Genomic DNA, 23612 nt, shown 5'->3' on the forward strand with positions numbered 1-23612 from the left:
TTGCTAGCAAGGAAGAGCAGACTAGCAAATGTACAGAGGTTCAAAAAGGTATTCCTGCAGAGGGATATGACAAGGGATGAGAGAGAGAGAGGGCAGCAGCTGCGAGGAGGGAGTGCAGGGAGAAAAAGGAATCAGGGAGCCACAACCCCGAGCCCTACAATCCCAGAGGGGAGCAGGGAACCCTCCACAAGCGACTCAACAGACACAGTGAGAGAAGCTCCTCCCCCATCCTCCATCCAATAGATGCCCTACCCCCCCCATGCCCTCCCTAATCTTCCATGCCCTCCCTTCTCCCCCACCCCAAAGCCCTCCTTAATACTCCATGCCCTCCCTTCTCCCCCATCCCCAAGCCCTCCATTCTCCCCTGTCCCCCCCTAAACCCTCCAGTATCCTCCACCCTCCTGAGCCCTCCCTCCCCCTCCCCCACTCTTCTCAGCCCTCCCTTTTTCCTCATCCCCCTCAGCACTCCCTATCCCACAACCTTCCCCCCCCAAGCCCTCTTTCCTTTTATGCCCCCCCCAAGCCCCCCATTCCTTCTCATTCCCCCAAGCCCTCCCTCCTCCCATACCCCCCCTAAGCCCCAACTTCTCCCACACTCTCCAAAGCCTCCCCCTTTCACCCCTTCCCCCAAGCCTCCCCTGCTCACCCACCCCCCAAGACCACTTTTCTCCCCAACCCCCCCAAACCCTCCCTCCTACACCACCCTCCCCGTACCAGATCCTCCCAACCCCCGCACACCCCATACCCCCCAGGTCCCCCTTCATAGCCCCCCCCCCCCATCCATCCTGGTCCCTCCCTGTTTCCCTGCTTCAAGGGAAGCAATAGGATCTGAGAAAGGACAGAAGAGAGTCAGGTTAAGGGTGATGTACTCGAACATAGATGGGATCAGCAGCAGGGCAAGTGAACTACGGGGAAAGAACACAAGAAGTGAACCCAGATATAATCGGACTCACAGAAACAAAACTCTCAGGTATCATAACAAATGCGGTGTTTCCCCAGAACTATACTGTAAAAAGGAAAGAGACGGAAGGACGGGGAGGAAGTGGAGTGGCCCTACTAATGAGAAAGGAATGGAGCTTCAAGGAGACGATCATCCCGGGATGTGAGGGATTCAGAGACTACATAACAGGAACCATGACATTGGGAGGACCAAAAGTAGTAGTAGCAGTGATATATAACCCTCCACCAAATGACAGAACACCAAGGCAAGAGTAGTAGGCATCCTTCAGTCTAAAGACTATCGAGTTGTGCCCTGACAGGGCACAAAGCCTGGGTAGGTAGATATGGAGGAGAAGCTGTTACCCATGCAGCAGGTCCCCCCTCTCCACGTTGATGAAATTATCCAAAATGCCAATACACATGGTTCCAGCAACGTCGCAGGAGCTGCCAGAACGAGGTCGACGTCAACAACGAACTGCCTTAGGGGCTCCAACTCCGGATTTTTCCTCGAGGTTAACTCCTGAAGCCTTTTCCAAAAAACGGGTATGACCGAAAGTCAGCAGAGGTTTAAAATCAGGGTTTTCCTTTCCCTAGATGGGCTGCCTTCCCAGGCTATCGAGTCCCATCTACCCGGAGCAGCTGGTTTTAAGGCGCCAGAGGCACGCCCTCGCCCCTTCTCCTGTCGATAAAAGCAGTTCCGCCGGACTTAACGACTAAGCCACCCGTGCAGGCCAGGAGTTGGACTTGGTTGTCAGAGGCTATTGGAGACGCATGCCGTATAGGAGCATTTTATAGGTCATGGGAGCTCGTCCCCCATTACCACCCCCTGGCTATGACAACCACTTGGAACTGGGAAGGCAAGAGTATGACAACAACAACATGGCAGTTAACACTATAATTGAGAAGGCAGCCACTGCGGCCTGTAGAAATAGATCCCATCTGCCCATCATGGGAGACTTCAATCACGGAAAGATAGACTGGGAGAACAAGGAACCGCATGGAGGAGAGGATACATGGAGAGCCAAACTAATGGAGGTGGTGACAAGAAACTTTCTAAGACAACATGTCAGGGAACGCACTAGGATAAGAGGAAACGACGAACCAGCGAGACTCGACCTAGTCTTCACTCTGAACGACTCCGACATAGGGGAAATCAGCTATGAGGCTCCAGTAGGAATGAGCGACCACAGTGTACTGGAGTTTGAGTATCTGGTTGAGGAAGGGTTATTGAACTGGAGGAGGGGTACTGAAAACAAAAAAATAGCATTTCAAAAGGGAAACTATGAGGAGTTAAGAAAATTCCTAACAGATATGACATGGGAAACAGAGCTTAGGGGAAAGACGGCCCAGGACATGATAGACTTCATCACGCACAAGTGCAAGGAAGCAGCGAACAAGTTTATCCCAGTTCAAAAGGAAACCAATGAAATGTAGATGAGAAACCCATGGTTTAATCAGAGATGTAGGCTAGCTAAGCAGCAAACTAATAGGACATGGAGAAACTATAGGAATAACAGGACACTTGAGAGCAGAGAAAGATATCAGAGTGCCAGGAATGAATATGTCAGGATGAGAAAAGAGGCAGAAAGACAATACGAAATTGACATCGCAAGCAAGGCAAAGACTAAACCCAAATTGCTGCATATTCACATCAGGAGAAAAACAACAGTAAAGGAAAAGGTTATGAATATAAGGATAGGGGCAGAAGGATTCACTACAAACGACAAGGAAGTGTGTGAGGAACTGAATAAGAAATTCCAGGAGGTCTTCACCTCAGAGCAAGGAGAGATTCCAGAGATAAGAGAGAGAATAGTTACCCAGGAACCACTAGAAGAGTTTGAGATTACCAGCGGGGAAGTAAAGAAGTGTTTACTAGAGTTGGACGTGACAAAGGCTATAGGCCCAGATGGAATCTCCCCTTGGATACTAAGGGAAAGAGCAGAAGCACTGTGCCTGTCACTCTCCATAGTGTATAACAAATCACTGGAAACAGGGGAACTGCCAGAAATTTGGAAGGCAGCTAATGTAGTTCCAATATACAAGAAAGGGGATAGGCAGGAGGCACTGAACTACAGGCCAGTGTCCCTAACCTGCATACCATGCAAGCTGATGGAGAAGATTGTGCGAAGAAAGCTAGTGGAGCACCTAGAACGAAAGAACTTTGTAACGCAGCATCAACATGGGTTCAGGGATGACAAGTCCTGCCTCACAGGGCTAATTGAATTCTACAACCAGGCAACAAAAAATCAGGCAAGAAAGAGAGGGGTGGGCAGACTGCATATTTTTGGATTGTCAAAAAGTCTTTGATACAGTACCACACAAGAGGCTAGTGAAAAAGCTGGAGATGCAGGCTGGAGTGAAAGGGAAGGTACTCCGCTGGATAAGAGAGTACCTAAGTAACAGAAGACAACGAGTCATTGTGAGGCGTGATTGTGACGCGTGAGGCGCCATTGATTGGCGTGACGTCACAAGTGGAGTCTCGCAAGGTTCTGTCCTTGGACCAATACTGTTTCTGATATATGTAAATGATTTCCAAGAGAGTATAGAATCGTTTCTATCAATGTTTGCTGATGATGCAAAAAATTATGAGGAGGATTGAAACAGAGGATGATAGTAGGAGGCTACAGGACGACCTAGACAGACTGAATGAATGGTGCAACAAATGGCTGTTAAAGTTTAACCCGAGTAAATGCAAAGTAATGAAACTAGGCGGTGGTAACAGGAGGCCAGACACAAGACACAGAATAGGAGATGAAGTACTTAATGAAACGGAAAGAGAGAAAGATCTAGGAATTGATATCACACCAAACCTGTCTCCTGAAGCCCACATAAAAAGAATTACGTCTGCGGCATATGCGAGGCTGGCTAACATCAGAACAGCATTCAGGAACCTGTGTGAGGAATCGTTTAGATTCTTGTACACCACATACGTAAGACCATTCCTGGAGTATGCGGCCCCAGCATGGAGCCCGTACCTTGTCAAGCACAAGACGAAGCTGGAAAAAGTTCAGAGGTATGCCACTAGACTGGTCCCAGAACTAAGAGGCATGAGTTACGAGGAAAGACTGTGGGAAATGCACCTTACGACACTGGAAGACAGAAGGGTGAGGGAAAATATGATCACTACCTACAAAATCCTCAGGGGAATTGACAGGGTAGACAAGAATATACTATTCAACACTGGCGGTACGCGAACAAGGGGACACAGGTGGAAACTGAGTACCCAAATGAGCCACAGGAACGTTAGAAAGAACTTTTTCAGTGTCAGAAAAGTTAACAGGTGGAATGCATTAGGCAGAGATGTGGTGGAGGCTGACTCCATACACAGTTTTAAATGTAGATATGATAGAGCCCAGTAGGCTCAGGAATCTGTACACCAGTTGATTGACAGTTGAGAGGGGGGACCAAAGAGCCAAAGTTCAACCCCCGCAAGCACAATTAGGTGAGTACGAAAAACTATTCACTCACAGGATACAACCCATGAACACTATTGACTCACAGTAAACAGAACAAGAACTCTTAAACACAGTGACATTCTTTGTGTAAAGAAGTTTATCTTATGTGGTCTTAACCTTGCAGGTACATCGTTCTGGACAAATTTGTCAAAAGGAACCTCTCCTCAGACATCTTACAGAAGATCACTAAAGACTTCATCACCTTAAGGAATGCTGGCATGAAGGTATGGTGAGCTGAACACAATATTGTGAGCTGAACATAATATTGTGAGCTGAACACAATATTGTGAGCTGAACACAATACGGTGAGCTGAACACAATATGGTTGCACTGTCTTGCATGGTGAGCTTAACACAATATGGTGAGATTGTCTTGCATGCAGGTATGGTGAGATTAACACAATATGGTGAGATTAACACAATATGGTCAGATTAACACAATATGGTTAGATACGGCCACCATCAATCACGCTGCACAGGACAGGAGAGGTGCGGAGTGTGCAGCCTGAGACATCCAACCAAAGACTGTATTGCCAAGCACAAGGCAAACCAGACCACAACAGCCAAATGTCCAAATTGTGGAGGCAAACATCATGCCTGGAGCACAACCTGCTCTGCACGGAAAGAAAAAGTGCAGACAGCTCAGGCCAGGATAAACACACAGACCAGCACCACATACACCAACACCAACGTCTGGAACACTCGTGCACAGCCACAACAGACACACACTCTCACAGAGCAAAATTTCCCGAATCTATTAATTCCAAATCAGAAAATACACAAAAGTGCTGCAGAAATACAGCAAATGCAAAAGAGCAGAAAACAATTACTTTCAGAATCAACACAACAGATATACAGTTTTTCCAAGGTCCAGCTGGAAAACATCGTGAAGATCATGGCAGAGACCATTATCAATTGCCTACAGGTGACGCAGAACTCCTCACAACAACAGACTCAAGAAATCACTTGCGTGATAATGAACAAGATCGTGCAGCAGACCACAGTTACACAAAAAATAGACAGTCTCCGACAGGATGGAGCACGCGAGGACAAACAACGCAACTTGGATATACAGACTACCAACAACAGTCGGGTAGTCAAGACACCAGAACATCAACATTCACAACAGCAACTGCAAGAAGCAGTGACCACCCAAGATCAACAGAATCTTACAACACAAGAGACAGACAACAACAGCCAATGCAGTCTGATATGCAACAACACCAACAAAGACGTATTGAACAGCAGAGATGCACAGGTTCCACCAACACAAGAAACAGCCACGAGCAATCAATGCAATCCGACATGCAGCAATACCAACAACAAAGCGATGGACCACAGTTATGCACAGATTCCAACAACGCCGGGGATGACCACGAACAATCAATGCAGTCCGATTTGCAGCGACACGACTTGCGAGGTGGAGAATATAGAGGTCGATTCCGAAGAGGAGTTCTAGTAGAACCGGCAACACCGACCGAACCCGTCGTCTGGCCATTACGAATACTGCAGTGGAACATACAAGGTCTTGGAAATAAAAACCACACACTTCAGGAGGCTGCAATCAGCACGAAAGCAGATATAATCGTTTTGGAAGAAACTTTTTTCCCAGCCACGAAATCCTTCAGATTAGCTGGATATCAGCACTATGTTATACCGTATGAGTAGGGGAGACAAAGAGGGTTAATGACCCTAGTCAGGAACGCCATACCCAGCAAGAAAATAGACAGTGAATATGGCTAATATTGAGCTCCTCATATACAACGTCTACAAGCCCCCTAGACGTAAACTAGAAGCAGAGGCAGTGCTTGCCTTGGCCACGCAGGAAAATGTAATTATTGCTGGGGATTTTAATGCTCATCATCAAGAGTTAGGTGCGACTGGGCCAGCCAATGCAGATGGGCGCCATTTAGCTGCAGCTCTGCGAGAAGTACCTGAAATTACACTTCTCAACACTGGGGAACCCACTCACGTTCTAGGAGGTTCCCTTGATCTTACATTCATCTCAACAGCACTCAAGCATCAGGCGAAGTGGGAAGTAGACCCGGTGATCACCAGTGACCACTATGCTACTGTCACGACACTAAACCTGGCACGACCTCCTACACCACCTGCACAGCCTCGGTGGAATTTAAGAAAGGCCAATTGGAATATATACCAAGAAGAACTTGAAAAATGGTATGCATCGTACACGCCACCTGAGGATTTGAACATACACGAGACCAATCTGCAGGAAGCCATTGCAGCTGCTGCAAACAAAGCTATTCCAATCATTATCACAGGAAACACAAAACGAAAGAACTATTGGTTCTATAGTAATGACGTTAAAGAACAGAACCACAGAGTCAACATCTTCAGAAAACATCTAAAGAGAAACCCCCACACCAGAAGGAAGAACTTTGCTAAGAGCGGTGATATCTGAAGCAAGACGAGTTTCTAAAGAAGTAAAGGAGACAAGATTGTTTGAGTGGTGTCAAACTCTAAATGAACATAGTAGTCTTGGCAAGATATGGGGTCAGATTAAAACTATATCAGGTCGACCAGCCCGGCCACAGGCATGTATTCAACCATTGCAGGAGGCTGAGAGACTTGCTCTCCAATTTGCAGAAAGAACAGCTTCATATCAGCTTCCTGCAATGTTCCGAAGGCATTTCAAGTGTTATTTGTTTAAGATTGGGTATTTAACCATTTCAAAGGATTTTTGTTATATATGGGAATTTACTCGTTTCAAGAGCTAATTTCTCAAATGGTCATTTTTGCAGATCAAGGGTTATTTGTTAAAGTTCATAAAGTTGCTCATAAGTTGTATTCATTATGTTGGTTATCATTTGTTCTTATTCCCCAACCCCTTAACCTAACCTCTTGTAATCTTAGTGTATTTAGTAGGTTCTATCATATGTTCTTATTCCCCAACCCCTTAACCTAACCTCTTGTTAGGTTTAAGTAAGGAAATGAACACAGTGAACATACGATGAACACAGAAAACATGTAAGAAAAAGTTGATGAACACAGTGAACATGCAGGGAATATGAACCTAAAGAGAATATGAAGACATGATAAGGAACATAGGGAATACAAATAATGAACACTGAACGTGTGAAGAACAAGCTAAGAACATTGAGAACAGGAATATTGAGTATAAAACGTTGTACAGAGAACATATGATGTACATGAAAACATGACAAAGAACATAGTGAATATACGGGGAAAATGGTAGAAAACAGAAAAATTGAGAAAAAACAGGTGAAAAAATATGAACTGAGCATGCTGTGAACATTTGTAGAACATAGAGTGAACACAGAAAACGTGGAAAAAATGTGAAGAACACAGCTGAATATAGAGAAAATATGCAAATACAGTATGATTATTGAAGGTTTGGATACGTTGGGGATGAGAAGGTAAGGGAGGGAAAGGGTAAGGTGATTACTCTGATAAAGAGTTAGGCTGGAGAGGGACTTGATCGGATATATTTATGTTCGATGATCTAAGACTGAGGAAATGGAGCTTGGCTAATGTCCTGATTAATTTTACTACGTTAGAAGTAAGGTGATCTTAAATCTCAGGTGATTTAGTTGGATAATAAAGAACTTGTACAAAAATGAGATAAGCGGGGAACAAGAGTTGAAACTCGGTAACTGAACTGGCTTTTATTTACTATGTCTGAAAATGTAGTTGGGTGTTTAAATCTCCGGGGAATTTGGACTGATAGTAGTGAATTTACAGGAGTGAACATGGACAGAGGACAAGAGCTAGAGTTTTATAATTGTTTACATCATATTTACTATGTCTGAAATACAGAGGGTAAAAATTTCAGGGAAATTGATAGGATATTAACAAAGACTTGAGGGGGAAGTAGGGCGGGGGACGAGAGCTGGAGCTCAGTAACTGACTTGATCTTATTTACTACGACCAAAATATGACTTTAAAATTTCAGGGGATTGGACTGCTAGTAGCGAAAATGTGGTCTCTGTCAAATTTGGGTCTTCAATTGGACTCTGATTATTTTTGGGTATAAAATGGACTCTGATGAATTTCTGTTGATAATTGGACTCTGATCATTTTCGGGTAAAAACTGGACTCTGATGAAAAATGGTTGAAAATGGACTCTGATGAATTTTGCTCACAAAGTGTGACAAATTTTGGTAGATTACAGGACTCTGACGAATTTCTGTTGTTAATTGGACTCTGTTAATTTTCTGGCTAAAACTAGACTCTGATTATTTCAGGCATAAACTGGACTCTGAAGAATTTTGCTAACAAAGTGGACTCTGACGAATTTTGAGCAGAAACTGGTTTGGCTAATTTTCGGTCTTAAATGCATATAAAACTAAATGTCATGGCTAAGATGGCTGTTTTCATTAACAAAAGGTCTAAGACAATATTTTCTGAAAATGGTCTTTTCACAAAATTCGGTCTTAAACATATAAATAAACTTCTATGATTATTTGAAACTCTGAAATATTTTCTTAAAACTGAACTCTGAAAAATTTGAATTTCCCCCATAAAAAACCTTTAACTCCAAATCGGCCCTTTTTTCCAAAGTTCGGTTATTGAAAACAGGCATAGGTTGACTGTAGAGTTTTCCTGGAAATGCTGTGACATATCGACCCTTTTTTCTATAATTTTTATATAAGATTTTCCTACTTATTTTCCTCATAAGAACGCTTAACAAACCTCTAAAATCTCAGAAATTATTTTCCTCATAAGAATTCCTTAATCCCAAATCTGTGACTAGCCAAATTCTCCTGAAAACCCTGGCAGTCCACACACGATATTTTCCCCCAAAAAAAAATCGGGGGAAAATATCGTGTGGACTGCCATCCCTACTACTCCTTAGTGTGAAATAACAGTACCTGAGTGTGATATAACAGTACCCGAGTGTGAAATAACAGTACCCGAGTGTGAAATAACAGTACCTGAGTGTGATATAACAGTACCCGAGTGTGAAATAACAGTACCCGAGTGGGAAATAACAGTACCTGAGTGTGAAATAACAGTACCTGAGTGTGAAATAACAGTACCTGAGTGTGATATAACAGTACCCGAGTGTAAAATAACAGTACCTGAGTGTGAAATAACAGTACCTGAGTGTGATATAACAGTACCTGAGTGTGATATAACAGTACCTGAGTGTGATATAACAGTACCCGAGTGTGAAATAACAGTACCTGAGTGTGATATAACAGTACCTGAGTGTGAAATAACAGTACCTGAGTGTGATATAACAGTACCCGAGTGTGAAATAACAGTACCTGAGTGTGAAATAACAGTACCTGAGTGTGAAATAACAGTACCTGAGTGTGATATAACAGTACCCGAGTGTGAAATAACAGTACCTGAGTGTGATATAACAGAGCATCACCAGACCTCACCATACAGCACCAGACCTCACCATACACCACCAGACCTCACCATACACCACCAGACTTCACCATACACCACCAGACCTCACCATACAGCACCAGACTTCATCATACACTACCAGACCTCACCATACACCACCAGACCTCACCATACACCACCAGACCTCACCATACACCACCAGACCTCACCATACAGCACCAGACTTCATCATACACTACCAGACCTCACCATACACCACCAGACCTCACCATACAGCACCAGACCTCACCATACAGCACCAGACCTCACCATACAGCACCAGACCTCACCATACAGCACCAGACCTCACCATACAGCACCAGACCTCACCATACAGCACCAGACCTCACCATACAGCACCAGACCTCACCATACAGCACCAGACCTCACCATACAGCACCAGACCTCACCATACAGCACCAGACCTCACCATACAGCACCAGACCTCACCATACAGCACCAGACCTCACCATACAGCACCAGACCTCACCATACAGCACCAGACCTCACCATACAGCACCAGACCTCACCATACAGCACCAGACCTCACCATACAGCACCAGACCTCACCATACACCACCAGACCTCACCATACACCACCAGACCTCACCATACACCACCAGACCTCACCATACACCACCAGACCTCACCATACACCACCAGACCTCACCATACACCACCAGACCTCACCATACAGCACCAGACCTCACCATACAGCACCAGACCTCACCATACACCACCAGACCTCACCATACACCACCAGACCTCACCATACACCACCAGACCTCACCATACACCACCAGACCACACCATACACCACCAGACCTCACCATACACCACCAGACCTCACCATACAGCACCAGACCTCACCATACAGCACCAGACCTCACCATACACCACCAGACCTCACCATACACCACCAGACCTCACCATACACCACCAGACCTCACCATACACCACCAGACCTCACCATACAGCACCAGACCTCACCATACAGCACCAGACCTCACCATACACCACCAGACCTCACCATACACCACCAGACCTCACCATACACCACCAGACCTCACCATACAGCACCAGACCTCACCATACAGCACCAGACCTCACCATACAGCACCAGACCTCACCATACAGCACCAGACCTCACCATACAGCACCAGACCTCACCATACACCACCAGACCTCACCATACACCACCAGACCTCACCATACACCACCAGACCTCACCATACACCACCAGACCTCACCATACACCACCAGACCTCACCATACACCACCAGACCTCACCATACAGCACCAGACCTCACCATACAGCACCAGACCTCACCATACAGCACACCGCTTTAACTAGTCGTTGATAGGTATCTAATCACAGTATTCACCTTGTTCTTCATCCTCCTCACTACCTTAGTTACTATGGTTACTGGAGCAGTATGGTGGAGTTGTGTCTCGGTCTTGAAGATGGTAGAGTGAATCTGAGTGTTGTCTGGCTGTTGATATTTGGTTGTGTGAGATGGATGTGCTGTGTTTTACCAATGTCTCATCTTCCTTTGTAGTTATTTCTATTGATTATTTAAGTTTTTAAATATTCGACATCATATCTTAACTTCTGTGATGACTACGATGTTGCAAGCAGTATTGCCTCTCCTTCACCACAGTGCTGAGCTTGATAAAGGTGTTTACAGAGACTGGTGTTGCAGGTGGTGTTGAGGTTCTGCTACTCCCTCAAAAACAGCAACGACGCCACGCCCGCTCAACTGGCGACCCATATACAGCAGTTAACACCTCTCCTACGGGTAAGGCTTTTGTAGGAGTGCCACTAGTCCACACCTGCACGGTAAGGCTGTTGGAGGAGTGCCACTAGTCCACACCTACACGGTAAGGCTTTTGTAGGAGTGCCACTAGTCCACACCTGCACGGTAAGGCTGTTGGAGGAGTGCCACTAGTCCACACCTGCACGGTAAGGCTTTTGTAGGAGTGCCACTAGTCCACACCTGCACGGTAAGGCTTTTGTAGGAGTGCCACTAGTCCACACCTGCACGGTAAGGTTGTTGTAGGAGTGCCACTAGTCCACACCTGCACGGTAAGGCTTTTGTAGGAGTGCCACTAGTCCACACCTGCACGGTAAGGCTGTTGGAGGAGTGCCACTAGTCCACACCTGCACGGTAAGGCTTTTGTAGGAGTGCCACTAGTCCACACCTGCACGGTAAGGCTTTTGTATGAGTGCCACTAGTCCACACCTGCACGGTAAGGTTGTTGTAGGAGTGCCACTAGTCCACACCTGCACGGTAAGGCTTTTGTAGGAGTGCCACTAGTCCACACCTGCACGGCAAGGCTGTTGGAGGAGTGCCACTAGTCCACACCTGCACGGTAAGGCTGTTGGAGGAGTGCCACTAGTCCACACCTGCACGGTAAGACTGTTGGAGGAGTGCCACTAGTCGACACCTGCACGGTAAGGCTGTTGGAGGAGTGCCACTAGTCCACACCTGCACGGTAAGGCTGTTGGAGGAGTGCCACTAGTCCACACCTGCACGGTAAGGCTGTTGGAGGAGTGCCACTAGTCCACACCTGCACGGTAAGGCTGTTGGAGGAGTGCCACTAGTCCACACCTGCACGGTAAGGCTGTTGGAGGAGTGCCACTAGTCCACACCTGCACGGTAAGGCTGTTGGAGGAGTGCCACTAGTCCACACCTGCACGGTAAGGCTTTTGTAGGAGTGCCACTAGTCCACACCTGCACGGTAAGGCTTTTGTAGGAGTGCCACTAGTCCACACCTGCACGGTAAGGTTGTTGTAGGAGTGCCACTAGTCCACACCTGCACGGTAAGGCTTTTGTAGGAGTGCCACTAGTCCACACCTGCACGGTAAGGCTGTTGGAGGAGTGCCACTAGTCCACACCTGCACGGTAAGGCTTTTGTAGGAGTGCCACTAGTCCACACCTGCACGGTAAGGCTTTTGTATGAGTGCCACTAGTCCACACCTGCACGGTAAGGTTGTTGTAGGAGTGCCACTAGTCCACACCTGCACGGTAAGGCTTTTGTAGGAGTGCCACTAGTCCACACCTGCACGGTAAGGCTGTTGGAGGAGTGCCACAAGTCCACACCTGCACGGTAAGGCTGTTGGAGGAGTGCCACTAGTCCACACCTGCACGGTAAGACTGTTGGAGGAGTGCCACTAGTCGACACCTGCACGGTAAGGTTGTTGTAGGAGTGCCACTAGTCCACACCTGCACGGTAAGGCTTTTGTAGGAGTGCCACTAGTCCACACCTGCACGGTAAGGCTGTTGGAGGAGTGCCACTAGTCCACACCTGCACGGTAAGGCTTTTGTAGGAGTGCCACTAGTCCACACCTGCACGGTAAGGCTTTTGTATGAGTGCCACTAGTCCACACCTGCACGGTAAGGTTGTTGTAGGAGTGCCACTAGTCCACACCTGCACGGTAAGGCTTTTGTAGGAGTGCCACTAGTCCACACCTGCACGGTAAGGCTGTTGGAGGAGTGCCACTAGTCCACACCTGCACGGTAAGGCTGTTGGAGGAGTGCCACTAGTCCACACCTGCACGGTAAGACTGTTGGAGGAGTGCCACTAGTCGACACCTGCACGGTAAGGCTGTTGGAGGAGTGCCACTAGTCCACACCTGCACGGTAAGGCTGTTGGAGGAGTGCCACTAGTCCACACCTGCACGGTAAGGCTGTTGGAGGAGTGCCACTAGTCCACACCTGCACGGTAAGGCTGTTGGAGGAGTGCTACTAGTCCACACCTGCACGGTAAGGCTGTTGGAGGAGTGCCACTAGTCCACACCTGCACGGTAAGGCTTTTGTAGGAGTGCCACTAGTCCACACCTGCACGGTAAGGCTTTTGTAGGAGTGCCACTAGTCCACACCTGCACGGTAAGGTTGTTGTAGGAGTGCCACTAGTCCACACCTGCACGGTAAGGCTTTTGTAGGAGTGCCACTAGTCCACACCTGCACGGTAAGGCTGTTGGAGGAGTGCCACTAGTCCACACCTGCACGGTAAGGCTTTTGTAGGAGTGCCACTAGTCCACACCTGCACGGTAAGGCTTTTGTATGAGTGCCACTAGTCCACACCTGCACGGTAAGGTTGTTGTAGGAGTGCCACTAGTCCACACCTGCACGGTAAGGCTTTTGTAGGAGTGCCACTAGTCCACACCTGCACGGTAAGGCTGTTGGAGGAGTGCCACTAGTCCACACCTGCACGGTAAGGCTGTTGGAGGAGTGCCACTAGTCCACACCTGCACGGTAAGACTGTTGGAGGAGTGCCACTAGTCGACACCTGCACGGTAAGGTTGTTGTAGGAGTGCCACTAGTCCACACCTGCACGGTAAGGCTTTTGTAGGAGTGCCACTAGTCCACACCTGCACGGTAAGGCTGTTGGAGGAGTGCCACTAGTCCACACCTGCACGGTAAGGCTTTTGTAGGAGTGCCACTAGTCCACACCTGCACGGTAAGGCTTTTGTATGAGTGCCACTAGTCCACACCTGCACGGTAAGGTTGTTGTAGGAGTGCCACTAGTCCACACCTGCACGGTAAGGCTTTTGTAGGAGTGCCACTAGTCCACACCTGCACGGTAAGGCTGTTGGAGGAGTGCCACTAGTCCACACCTGCACGGTAAGGCTGTTGGAGGAGTGCCACTAGTCCACACCTGCACGGTAAGACTGTTGGAGGAGTGCCACTAGTCGACACCTGCACGGTAAGGCTGTTGGAGGAGTGCCACTAGTCTACACCTGCACGGTAAGGCTGTTGGAGGAGTGCCACTAGTCCACACCTGCACGGTAAGGCTGTTGGAGGAGTGCCACTAGTCCACACCTGCACGGTAAGGCTGTTGGAGGAGTGCCACTAGTCCACACCTGCACGGTAAGGCTGTTGGAGGAGTGCCACTAGTCCACACCTGCACGGTAAGGCTGTTGGAGGAGTGCCACTAGTCCACACCTGCACGGTAAGGCTTTTGTAGGAGTGCCACTAGTCCACACCTGCACGGTAAGGCTTTTGTAGGAGTGCCACTAGTCCACACCTGCACGGTAAGGTTGTTGTAGGAGTGCCACTAGTCCACACCTGCACGGTAAGGCTTTTGTAGGAGTGCCACTAGTCCACACCTGCACGGTAAGGCTGTTGGAGGAGTGCCACTAGTCCACACCTGCACGGTAAGGCTTTTGTAGGAGTGCCACTAGTCCACACCTGCACGGTAAGGCTTTTGTATGAGTGCCACTAGTCCACACCTGCACGGTAAGGTTGTTGTAGGAGTGCCACTAGTCCACACCTGCACGGTAAGGCTTTTGTAGGAGTGCCACTAGTCCACACCTGCACGGTAAGGCTGTTGGAGGAGTGCCACTAGTCCACACCTGCACGGTAAGGCTGTTGGAGGAGTGCCACTAGTCCACACCTGCACGGTAAGACTGTTGGAGGAGTGCCACTAGTCGACACCTGCACGGTAAGGCTGTTGGAGGAGTGCCACTAGTCCACACCTGCACGGTAAGGCTGTTGGAGGAGTGCCACTAGTCCACACCTGCACGGTAAGGCTGTTGGAGGAGTGCCACTAGTCCACACCTGCACGGTAAGGCTGTTGGAGGAGTGCCACTAGTCCACACCTGCACGGTAAGGCTGTTGGAGGAGTGCCACTAGTCCACACCTGCACGGTAAGGCTGTTGGAGGAGTGCCACTAGTCCACACCTGCACGGTGAGGCTGTTGGAGGAGTGCCACTACTCCACACCTGCACGGTAAGGCTGTTGGAGGAGTGCCACTAGTCCACACCTGCACGGTAAGGCTGTTGGAGGAGTGTCACTAGCCCACAACTGCACGGTAATGCTGTTGTAGAAGAGCCACTAGCCCACAACTGCACGGTAATGCTGTTGGAGGAGTACCAATAGCCCACACCTGCACGGCAAGGCGTCGTAGACTGAATGAATGCTCAGCTGAGTCTGCAGGGAGATTACAGTGAGCATTTTTGCAGACGTATGCAGGGGTGATAACAGTTAATGTTCACGTATTGTTTCAGAAGTATGCAGGAGTGATAGCAGTGAGTGTTGCACGTTATGTTGCAGTCGTATTCTAGGGTGATAAAAGTGAGTGTTGCACGTTATGTTGCAGAAACATGCAGGGGTGATAGCAGTGCTCCAGGCCGGCTTCATCGGGAAGTGGGGAGAGTGGTACTACACTGCTAACTATGGCAACAATAGTGTTGTCTCCTCCCAGGACTGGAAGAAGAGATCCCAGGTGGTGAACCAGCTGCTCCAGGCACTTCCAGCATCCAGGTGGCTACCATTATGTTATCCTTATCCTTCACAACATCCAGGTTACTACCATTATGGTCCTTACCCTTCACAACATCCAGGTGGCTACCATTATGTTATCCTTATCCTTCACAACATCCAGGTGGTTACAAATATGGTCCATATCCTTCACAACATCCAGGTGACTACAATTATGCTAGTTATCCATCACAACATCCAGGTGGCTTCCATTATGGTCCTTATCCACCACAACTTCCAGGTGGCTACTGTTATTATCCTTATCCATCACAACATCCAGGTGGCTACCATAATGATCCTTATCGTTCACAACATCCAGGTACCTGTTTGATGGGGAGTAGAACAACTCCGAAAACCCCAAGCCCGGCCCGAGGCCAGGCTCGACTTGTGAGAGTTTGGTCCACCAGGCTGTTGCTTGGAGCGGCCCGCAGGCCCACATACCCACCACAGCCCGGTTGGTCCGGCACTCCTTGAAGAAAACAATCTAGTTTTCTCTGAAGATGTCCACGGTTGTTCCAGCAATATTTCTGATGCTCGCTGGTAGGACGTTGAACAACCGCGGACCTCTGATGTTTATACAGTGTTCTCTGATTGTGCCTATGGCACCTCTGCTCTTCACTGGTTCTATTCTGCATTTTCTTCCATATCGTTCACTCCAGTACGTTGTTATTTTACTATGCAGATTTGGGACTTTTCCCTGCAGGATTTTCCATGTATATATTATTTGGTATCTCTCGTCTCCTTTCTTGTGAGTACATTTGGAGAGATTTGAGACGATCCCAATATTTTTTTTTTATCTTTATTTAAAAAAATACAATATAAATTACATATACATAAGTGTTACAAGGCAATTATACATTACAATTCTTAGTGAACAAGTGTTTCAGTAGTACAGAACAAGATCTTTAAAAAAAACTGAATGATATACTTATTTACCTATAAACGATTTACAAAAATTAGAGAATAAATTTACATTAAAATACAGGGGAAATTATTACATTTATATATATTTTATATAGTTCTCAGTAAACCAATTTTCCATATCATCACCGAGCATGAGCCGTAAACCCCAAATGTTATACCTGATCCTGCCTCGCAAGAACTTCAATATTTTGTCTACTGAGTAACCTTCCTGCCTGCCTATCCACATACAAAAAATGTAATCAGAAAGTAACATAATTATTGTATTCCTAATTTTCTTGCATTTTATGTCAATATGAAACATTAAAAACCTCATTAACTCCACTCTAATACTTGGTCCACATAAAGCTTTAAGAGTGTCTCTAATCCAGTTTACAAGAACTTTCTGCTTACAGAAATAAAATATATGCATATTATTTTCAATTTCAGTACATTGGTCACACCTATTGTTGTCCTTAATGCCCAACATCAACAACCTATCATTAGTAGGGAGGGTCTCATGAATATAGCGATACAACAGCTCACGTTGTTTTGGGGCAATAAATTTAACATGAAGGTTTGCCCATATTACTTGCCAGCTAAAGAGTGGATATGCCTCCTCTACTCTAGGAACTATATTTGGTAGTATAACATCATACACTTGTTTACTGTTCATCATTAAAAAACCTTCAATATTACAAATCCGCCTGAGAACATCAATTGCACATGAATAAAAGTGCGGTGAAATAAAAGCAAGGTCAGTATACTCTGGCATATGTATCAAATAGCTAACACGTAATTTACAATAGTAATGTCCTAGTGCATTTACACTATTCCTTTGCATTATCTCCTTTCTAAAAGTAACACATAAGATTGCCAATGACTTATGGTACACATTCAGTATTCCTATTCCACCGTTTTTCTTACCTTTACATAGAGTAGTTCGTTTAATTGGCTGGTATCTACCATACCATACATATCTAAAAATAGTTTTGTCAATCTCTATAGCACTTTTCTTGTCTATGGGAAAGCTGTGAGTCAAATACCACACTTTAGACAAAATTTTGCAATTGATTATTACAGCCTTCTGAAACGGTCAATTTCCTATTTGACAACATATTCGTTGCAACTATTATATTCCCACATAGTACCTGCCAATTCGTAACCAATGTTGTTTCATATGTCTTACACCAGCAAATCCCAAGAGCTTTAATAGACTCCACAACCTTGAACCATGAACCTGTCCAGTTAACCTTATTACACCAACTGCCAAGCCCCATCATACACGTTTTGTTCTTGTTAATAACAGCACCTGTCGCTCGTTCAAAGTTGTCTAACTCATTCTGAACATTCACCACCGAGTCTTCTGTCGACACAAAAATAGTTGTATCGTCTGCATAACCAACAACAGGAAGTGTCATAGCATTAGGAAGACGAGGTGGAACAATAAAGTCATTGCTTTTTATTGCCAAGTTCAGTGGCTCTTGAAATATAACATACAAAATCATTGAAAGGGGACATCCCTGACGTACAGATCGTTCAACTGAAAAAGGTTTACTTAAGACTCCATTGATACAGACGCTGCTCCGACACTGTATATAAAGCATACGGATCCAATCAATAAATTCTTGTGCCACTCCTACCCTATCCAATATTTCTAATACAAAGTGAACATCAACACGGTCAAAGGCTTTCGACCAGTCGAGGTTTATCATGGAGGAAGGAACATTATTCTCAGACACATAATACACAACATCCCTAATTACATTATTACAATTGATTATAGATCTTCCAGGCACACCACAAAACTGTTCCTTTGATATAATTTTATCCATTGCAATCCTAAGTCTATTTGCCAACAGTTTCGATACTATTTTATAATCCTGGTTTAGTAGGGAAAGTGGCCTCCAGTTCGTTAGAATATGCCAATCACCCGTTTTAGGTATCATCTTAATAATCCCATGAGATTGTGACATGCTAAGCTTCCTATGATGTATGCTATACTGCACCACTTGTACAAAGTCTTTACCAATGACATCCCATAGATAGAAATAAAATTCCGCCGGGAACCCATCACAGCCAGGTGATTTACCTTTCTTTAAACTCTTGACAACACTCCACACCTCCTGCTTATCTACATCTGCCAATAATGACGTGTTGTCATCCTGGGTTAAAACCCGTGTACATTTTCCAAGGAAATACTCCCGCATACCTTGGTCTACGTTCACTTTTTTGTACAATTTCTCTAATTCACCCCGAACATAACATACAATCCCATCTGTATTTGTCATATCCGTCCCATCACCTGCTTTAATACTAGTTACAAGTGCTGTACCCTTGTTATTCTTGACTTTACTTAACAAATAAGGAGAGAGTTTTTCACCATACATCCTATCATTAATCTGGAGGCGAACATTGACTCCTTCAGATATTTCATCCCTCAATTTGTTAATTCTGTCTTTAAATAGTAATTTCTTCATACTTGTCTAATCCCATATTGACCTTTACATAAAGTTGTTTTAGTCTGTGTTGGAATAAGTTTAACAGACCATATTTTTCAGCAGCCTTTCGTTTGGATACTTTCACGAAGAAACTTTTGCATGCAACTTTACACATGTCCCACCACTCCAACAGACATCTGAACTTATGTTTTTGCCCAACCAGATGTTCCCACAATACTTGAAAATTATCAATTACATCTCTACTCTGCAACAGACTGCAATTGAGCTTCCATGACCCTGTCCCCACTTTAACCTGATCGTCAATAACAAGCTTCACCACAACCATACAGTGATCTGAAAAGCTGACCGGAACAGTACTGCAAGAACTAATTTTATCATGGAACGAGTGCATATATATTCTGTCAAGCCTTGAACCATAATTCTGGCGAACATATGTGTATTCATATACACCTTCGTTAATGCTATTTGCATCCTTTAGACCAATACATTTCAAAAGTGTAATTAAAGCAGGAGATACACATGCGTTCGACTGAATGCTACAATCTCTCATAGAAGTGACACAATTAAAGTCGCCACCAAAAATAACGTTACGCGTATCATTTCTGAAAAAATATAATAACTCGTTAGAGAACAAGTCCTCCCTCTCTTTCTTCCTGCGGGTGCCAGAGGGAGCATACACATTAAGTACAGGAATTATTGTGTATTTGTACCCTGTATTATGTTTCTACCCTTAGCCACCTACCCTAATGGTAGGTGGCTACCATTATGATCTTTATCCTTCAACACGTCCAGGTGGTTACCATTATGATCCTCATCCTTCACAACATCCAGGTGGCTACCATTATGATCCTCATCCTTCACAACATTCAGGTGGTTACCATTATGATCCTCATCCTTCACAACATCCAGGTGGCTACCATTATGATCCTCATCCTTCACAACATTCAGGTGGCTACCATTATGATCCTCATCCTTCACAACATCCAGGTGGTTACCATTATGATCCTCATCCTTCACAACATCCAGGTGGCTACCATTATGGTCCTCATCCTTCACAACATCCAGGTGGCTACCATTATGGTCCTCATCCTTCACAACATCCAGGTGGCTACCATTATGGTCCTCATCCTTCACAACATCCAGGTGGCTACCATTATGGTCCTCATCCTTCACAACATCCAGGTGGCTACCATTATGGTCCTTATCCTTCACAACATCCAGGTGGCTACCATTATGGTCCTTATCCTTCACAACATCCAGGTGGCTACCATTATGGTCCTTATCCTTCACAACATCCAGGTGGCTACCATTATGGTCCTTATCCTTCACAACATCCAGGTGGCTACCATTATGCTAGTTATCCTTTACAATGACAATGGAGAATGTAATGGACAACCTGTATAACGGCACTGGAGAAATATACATAGGTAGAGGTGTAGCATGTATGGTAATTGATATGTATACACAGGCAGGGGTGTAGCAGGTATGTTAATATAGATATACACAGGTAGAGTTGTAGCAGGTATGTTAATGGAAATATATATACACAGGTAGAGGTGTAGCGGGAATGTTAATATAGATATACAAAGGTAGATGTGTAGGAGGTATGTTAATGGAGATATATACTGAAGTAGAGGTGTAGCAGGATCGTTATTGGAGATATATATACACGTAGGGTGTAGCAGGAATGTTAATATAGATATATACATGGGTAGAGGTATAGCAGGTATGTTAAGCCTTGATATATATAGAGGTAGAGGTGTAGCAAGTACGTTAATAGAGATATACACAGGTAGAGGTATAGAAGAATGTTAATGGAGATATATACTCAGATAAAGGTGCAGCAGGTATGTTAATGTAGGAATATACACAGGAAGAGGTGTAGCAGGTATGGTAACGGAGATATACACCCAGGTAGAGGTGTAGCAGGTATGGTAATGGAGATATACACCCAGGTAGAGGTGTAGCAGGTATGGTAATGGAGATATACACCCAGGTAGAGGTGTAGCAGGTATGGTAACGGAGATATACACCCAGGTAGAGGTGTAGCAGGTATGGTAATGGAGATATACACCCAGGTAGAGGTGTAGCAGGTATGGTAATGGAGATATACACCCAGGTAGAGGTGTAGCAGGTATGGTAACGGAGATATACACCCAGGTAGAGGTGTAGCAGGTATGGTAATGGAGATATACACCCAGGTAGAGGTGTAGCAGGTATGGTAATGGAGATATACACCCAGGTAGAGGTGTAGCAGGTATGGTAACGGAGATATACACCCAGGTAGAGGTGTAGCAGGTATGGTAACGGAGATATACACCCAGGTAGAGGTGTAGCAGGTATGGTAATGGAGATATACACCCAGGTAGAGGTGTAGCAGGTATGGTAATGGAGATATACACCCAGGTAGAGGTGTAGCAGGTATGGTAATGGAGATATACACCCAGGTAGAGGTGTAGCAGGTATGGTAATGGAGATATACACCCAGGTAGAGGTGTAGCAGGTATGGTAATGGAGATATACACCCAGGTAGAGGTGTAGCAGGTATGGTAACGGAGATATACACCCAGGTAGAGGTGTAGCAGGTATGGTAACGGAGATATACACCCAGGTAGAGGTGTAGCAGGTATGGTAATGGAGATATACACCCAGGTAGAGGTGTAGCAGGTATGGTAATGGAGATATACACCCAGGTAGAGGTGTAGCAGGTATGGTAATGGAGATATACACCCAGGTAGAGGTGTAGCAGGTATGGTAACGGAGATATACACCCAGGTAGAGGTGTAGCAGGTATGGTAATGGAGATATACACCCAGGTAGAGGTGTAGCAGGTATGGTAACGGAGATATACACCCAGGTAGAGGTGTAGCAGGTATGGTAATGGAGATATACACCCAGGTAGAGGTGTAGCAGGTATGGTAATGGAGATATACACCCAGCTAGAGGTGTAGCAGGTATGGTAACGGAGATATACACCCAGGTAGAGGTGTAGCAGGTATGGTAATGGAGATATATACCCAGGTAGAGGTGTAGCAGGTATGGTAACGGAGATATACACCCAGGTAGAGGTGTAGCAGGTATGGTAACGGAGATATACACCCAGGTAGAGGTGTAGCAGGTATGGTAATGGAGATATATACCCAGGTAGAGGTGAAGCAGGTATGGTAACGGAGATATACACCCAGCTAGAGGTGTAGCAGGTATGGTAAAAGTAATATACACACAGGTAGAGGGAGAGGTCGAGACCGGGTGAGTGTTAACGTGTAGCTCAGGTGTGGAACTAGTGACCCCTCCCAGGGTGCGTCTCCACAACAAGCCGACTAACTTCTGCATACCGATTTGTTTCATGGTGAACAGAAGCATTAGGCGATACGAAACTCGCCCATACATTTCTGTCACGCATATGATTCGAACTCAAAATTCTTAATATGTTTCTTTTAAGGTTTGTGTGTGGTACATATTCTTCCTCCTGACTAGGGACTTTCTTTGATAATTACTTATACTAACCTGGGATAACGTCAGGTTCAGTAAAGTCTACCAACCACTTACGTTTATCTGCAGAGTTATCAAGTCTTTGAGCAAGATTTATCCATTTTTATTGTTGTTGTGGATGCTACTGATGGGGGGGGGGGACCCCAAGCCAAAAGTGCTACACCGGATTCGTTAATTTTTTGATTCCATATGTTTTTATTATTAAAATAATTATTATCATGAACAGTTTTATGTTAAATATTATTGAAAAACGTTCAAATATTATTTCCAAAACTTTTTGCAGGCAAATCCAACTGCGAAATCCATACTACAAGCAGAAGATTCTCGAGCGAAAATCACCCATCAAATCGAGTGAAGCCTTCAAAAACAGTCCAGTCAGTCACCCACTCGTCCTGCTTGTAAAACACACCAGTCACCCAGTAGACTACAGACAACCACATCCATCACTAGTGTAGACAACCACATCCATCACTAGTGTAGACAACCACATCCATCACTAGTGTAGACAACCACATCCATCACTAGTGTAGACAACCACATCCATCACTAGTGTAGACAACCACATCCATCACAAGTGTAGACAACCACATCCATCACAAGTGTAGACAACCACATCCATCACTAGTGTAGACAACCACATCCATCACTAGTGTAGACAACCACATCCATCACTAGTGTAGACAACCACATCCATCACAAGTGTAGACAACCACATCC

The 23612-nt window shown here is 45.6% G+C and overlaps 1 protein-coding gene across 1 annotated transcript in view; it reads left to right on the forward strand.

Annotated features, from left to right (window-relative positions):
* Nucleotides 1-23350, forward strand: part of LOC123753357 (uncharacterized) — a 79440-nt gene extending 56090 nt beyond the window's left edge. Inside the window, exons 5-8 of the mRNA XM_069317479.1 lie at nucleotides 4519-4618; nucleotides 11479-11574; nucleotides 15881-16044; nucleotides 23179-23350. Coding sequence (XP_069173580.1) covers nucleotides 4519-4618; nucleotides 11479-11574; nucleotides 15881-16044; nucleotides 23179-23350 — 532 coding nt within the window. The remainder of the gene's footprint in view (nucleotides 1-4518; nucleotides 4619-11478; nucleotides 11575-15880; nucleotides 16045-23178) is intronic.
* Nucleotides 23351-23612: the final 262 nt, after the last annotated feature.

This window comes from Procambarus clarkii, chromosome 88, assembly GCF_040958095.1.
Source record: "Procambarus clarkii isolate CNS0578487 chromosome 88, FALCON_Pclarkii_2.0, whole genome shotgun sequence".
In the NCBI taxonomy this organism is placed as follows: domain Eukaryota; kingdom Metazoa; phylum Arthropoda; class Malacostraca; order Decapoda; family Cambaridae; genus Procambarus; species Procambarus clarkii.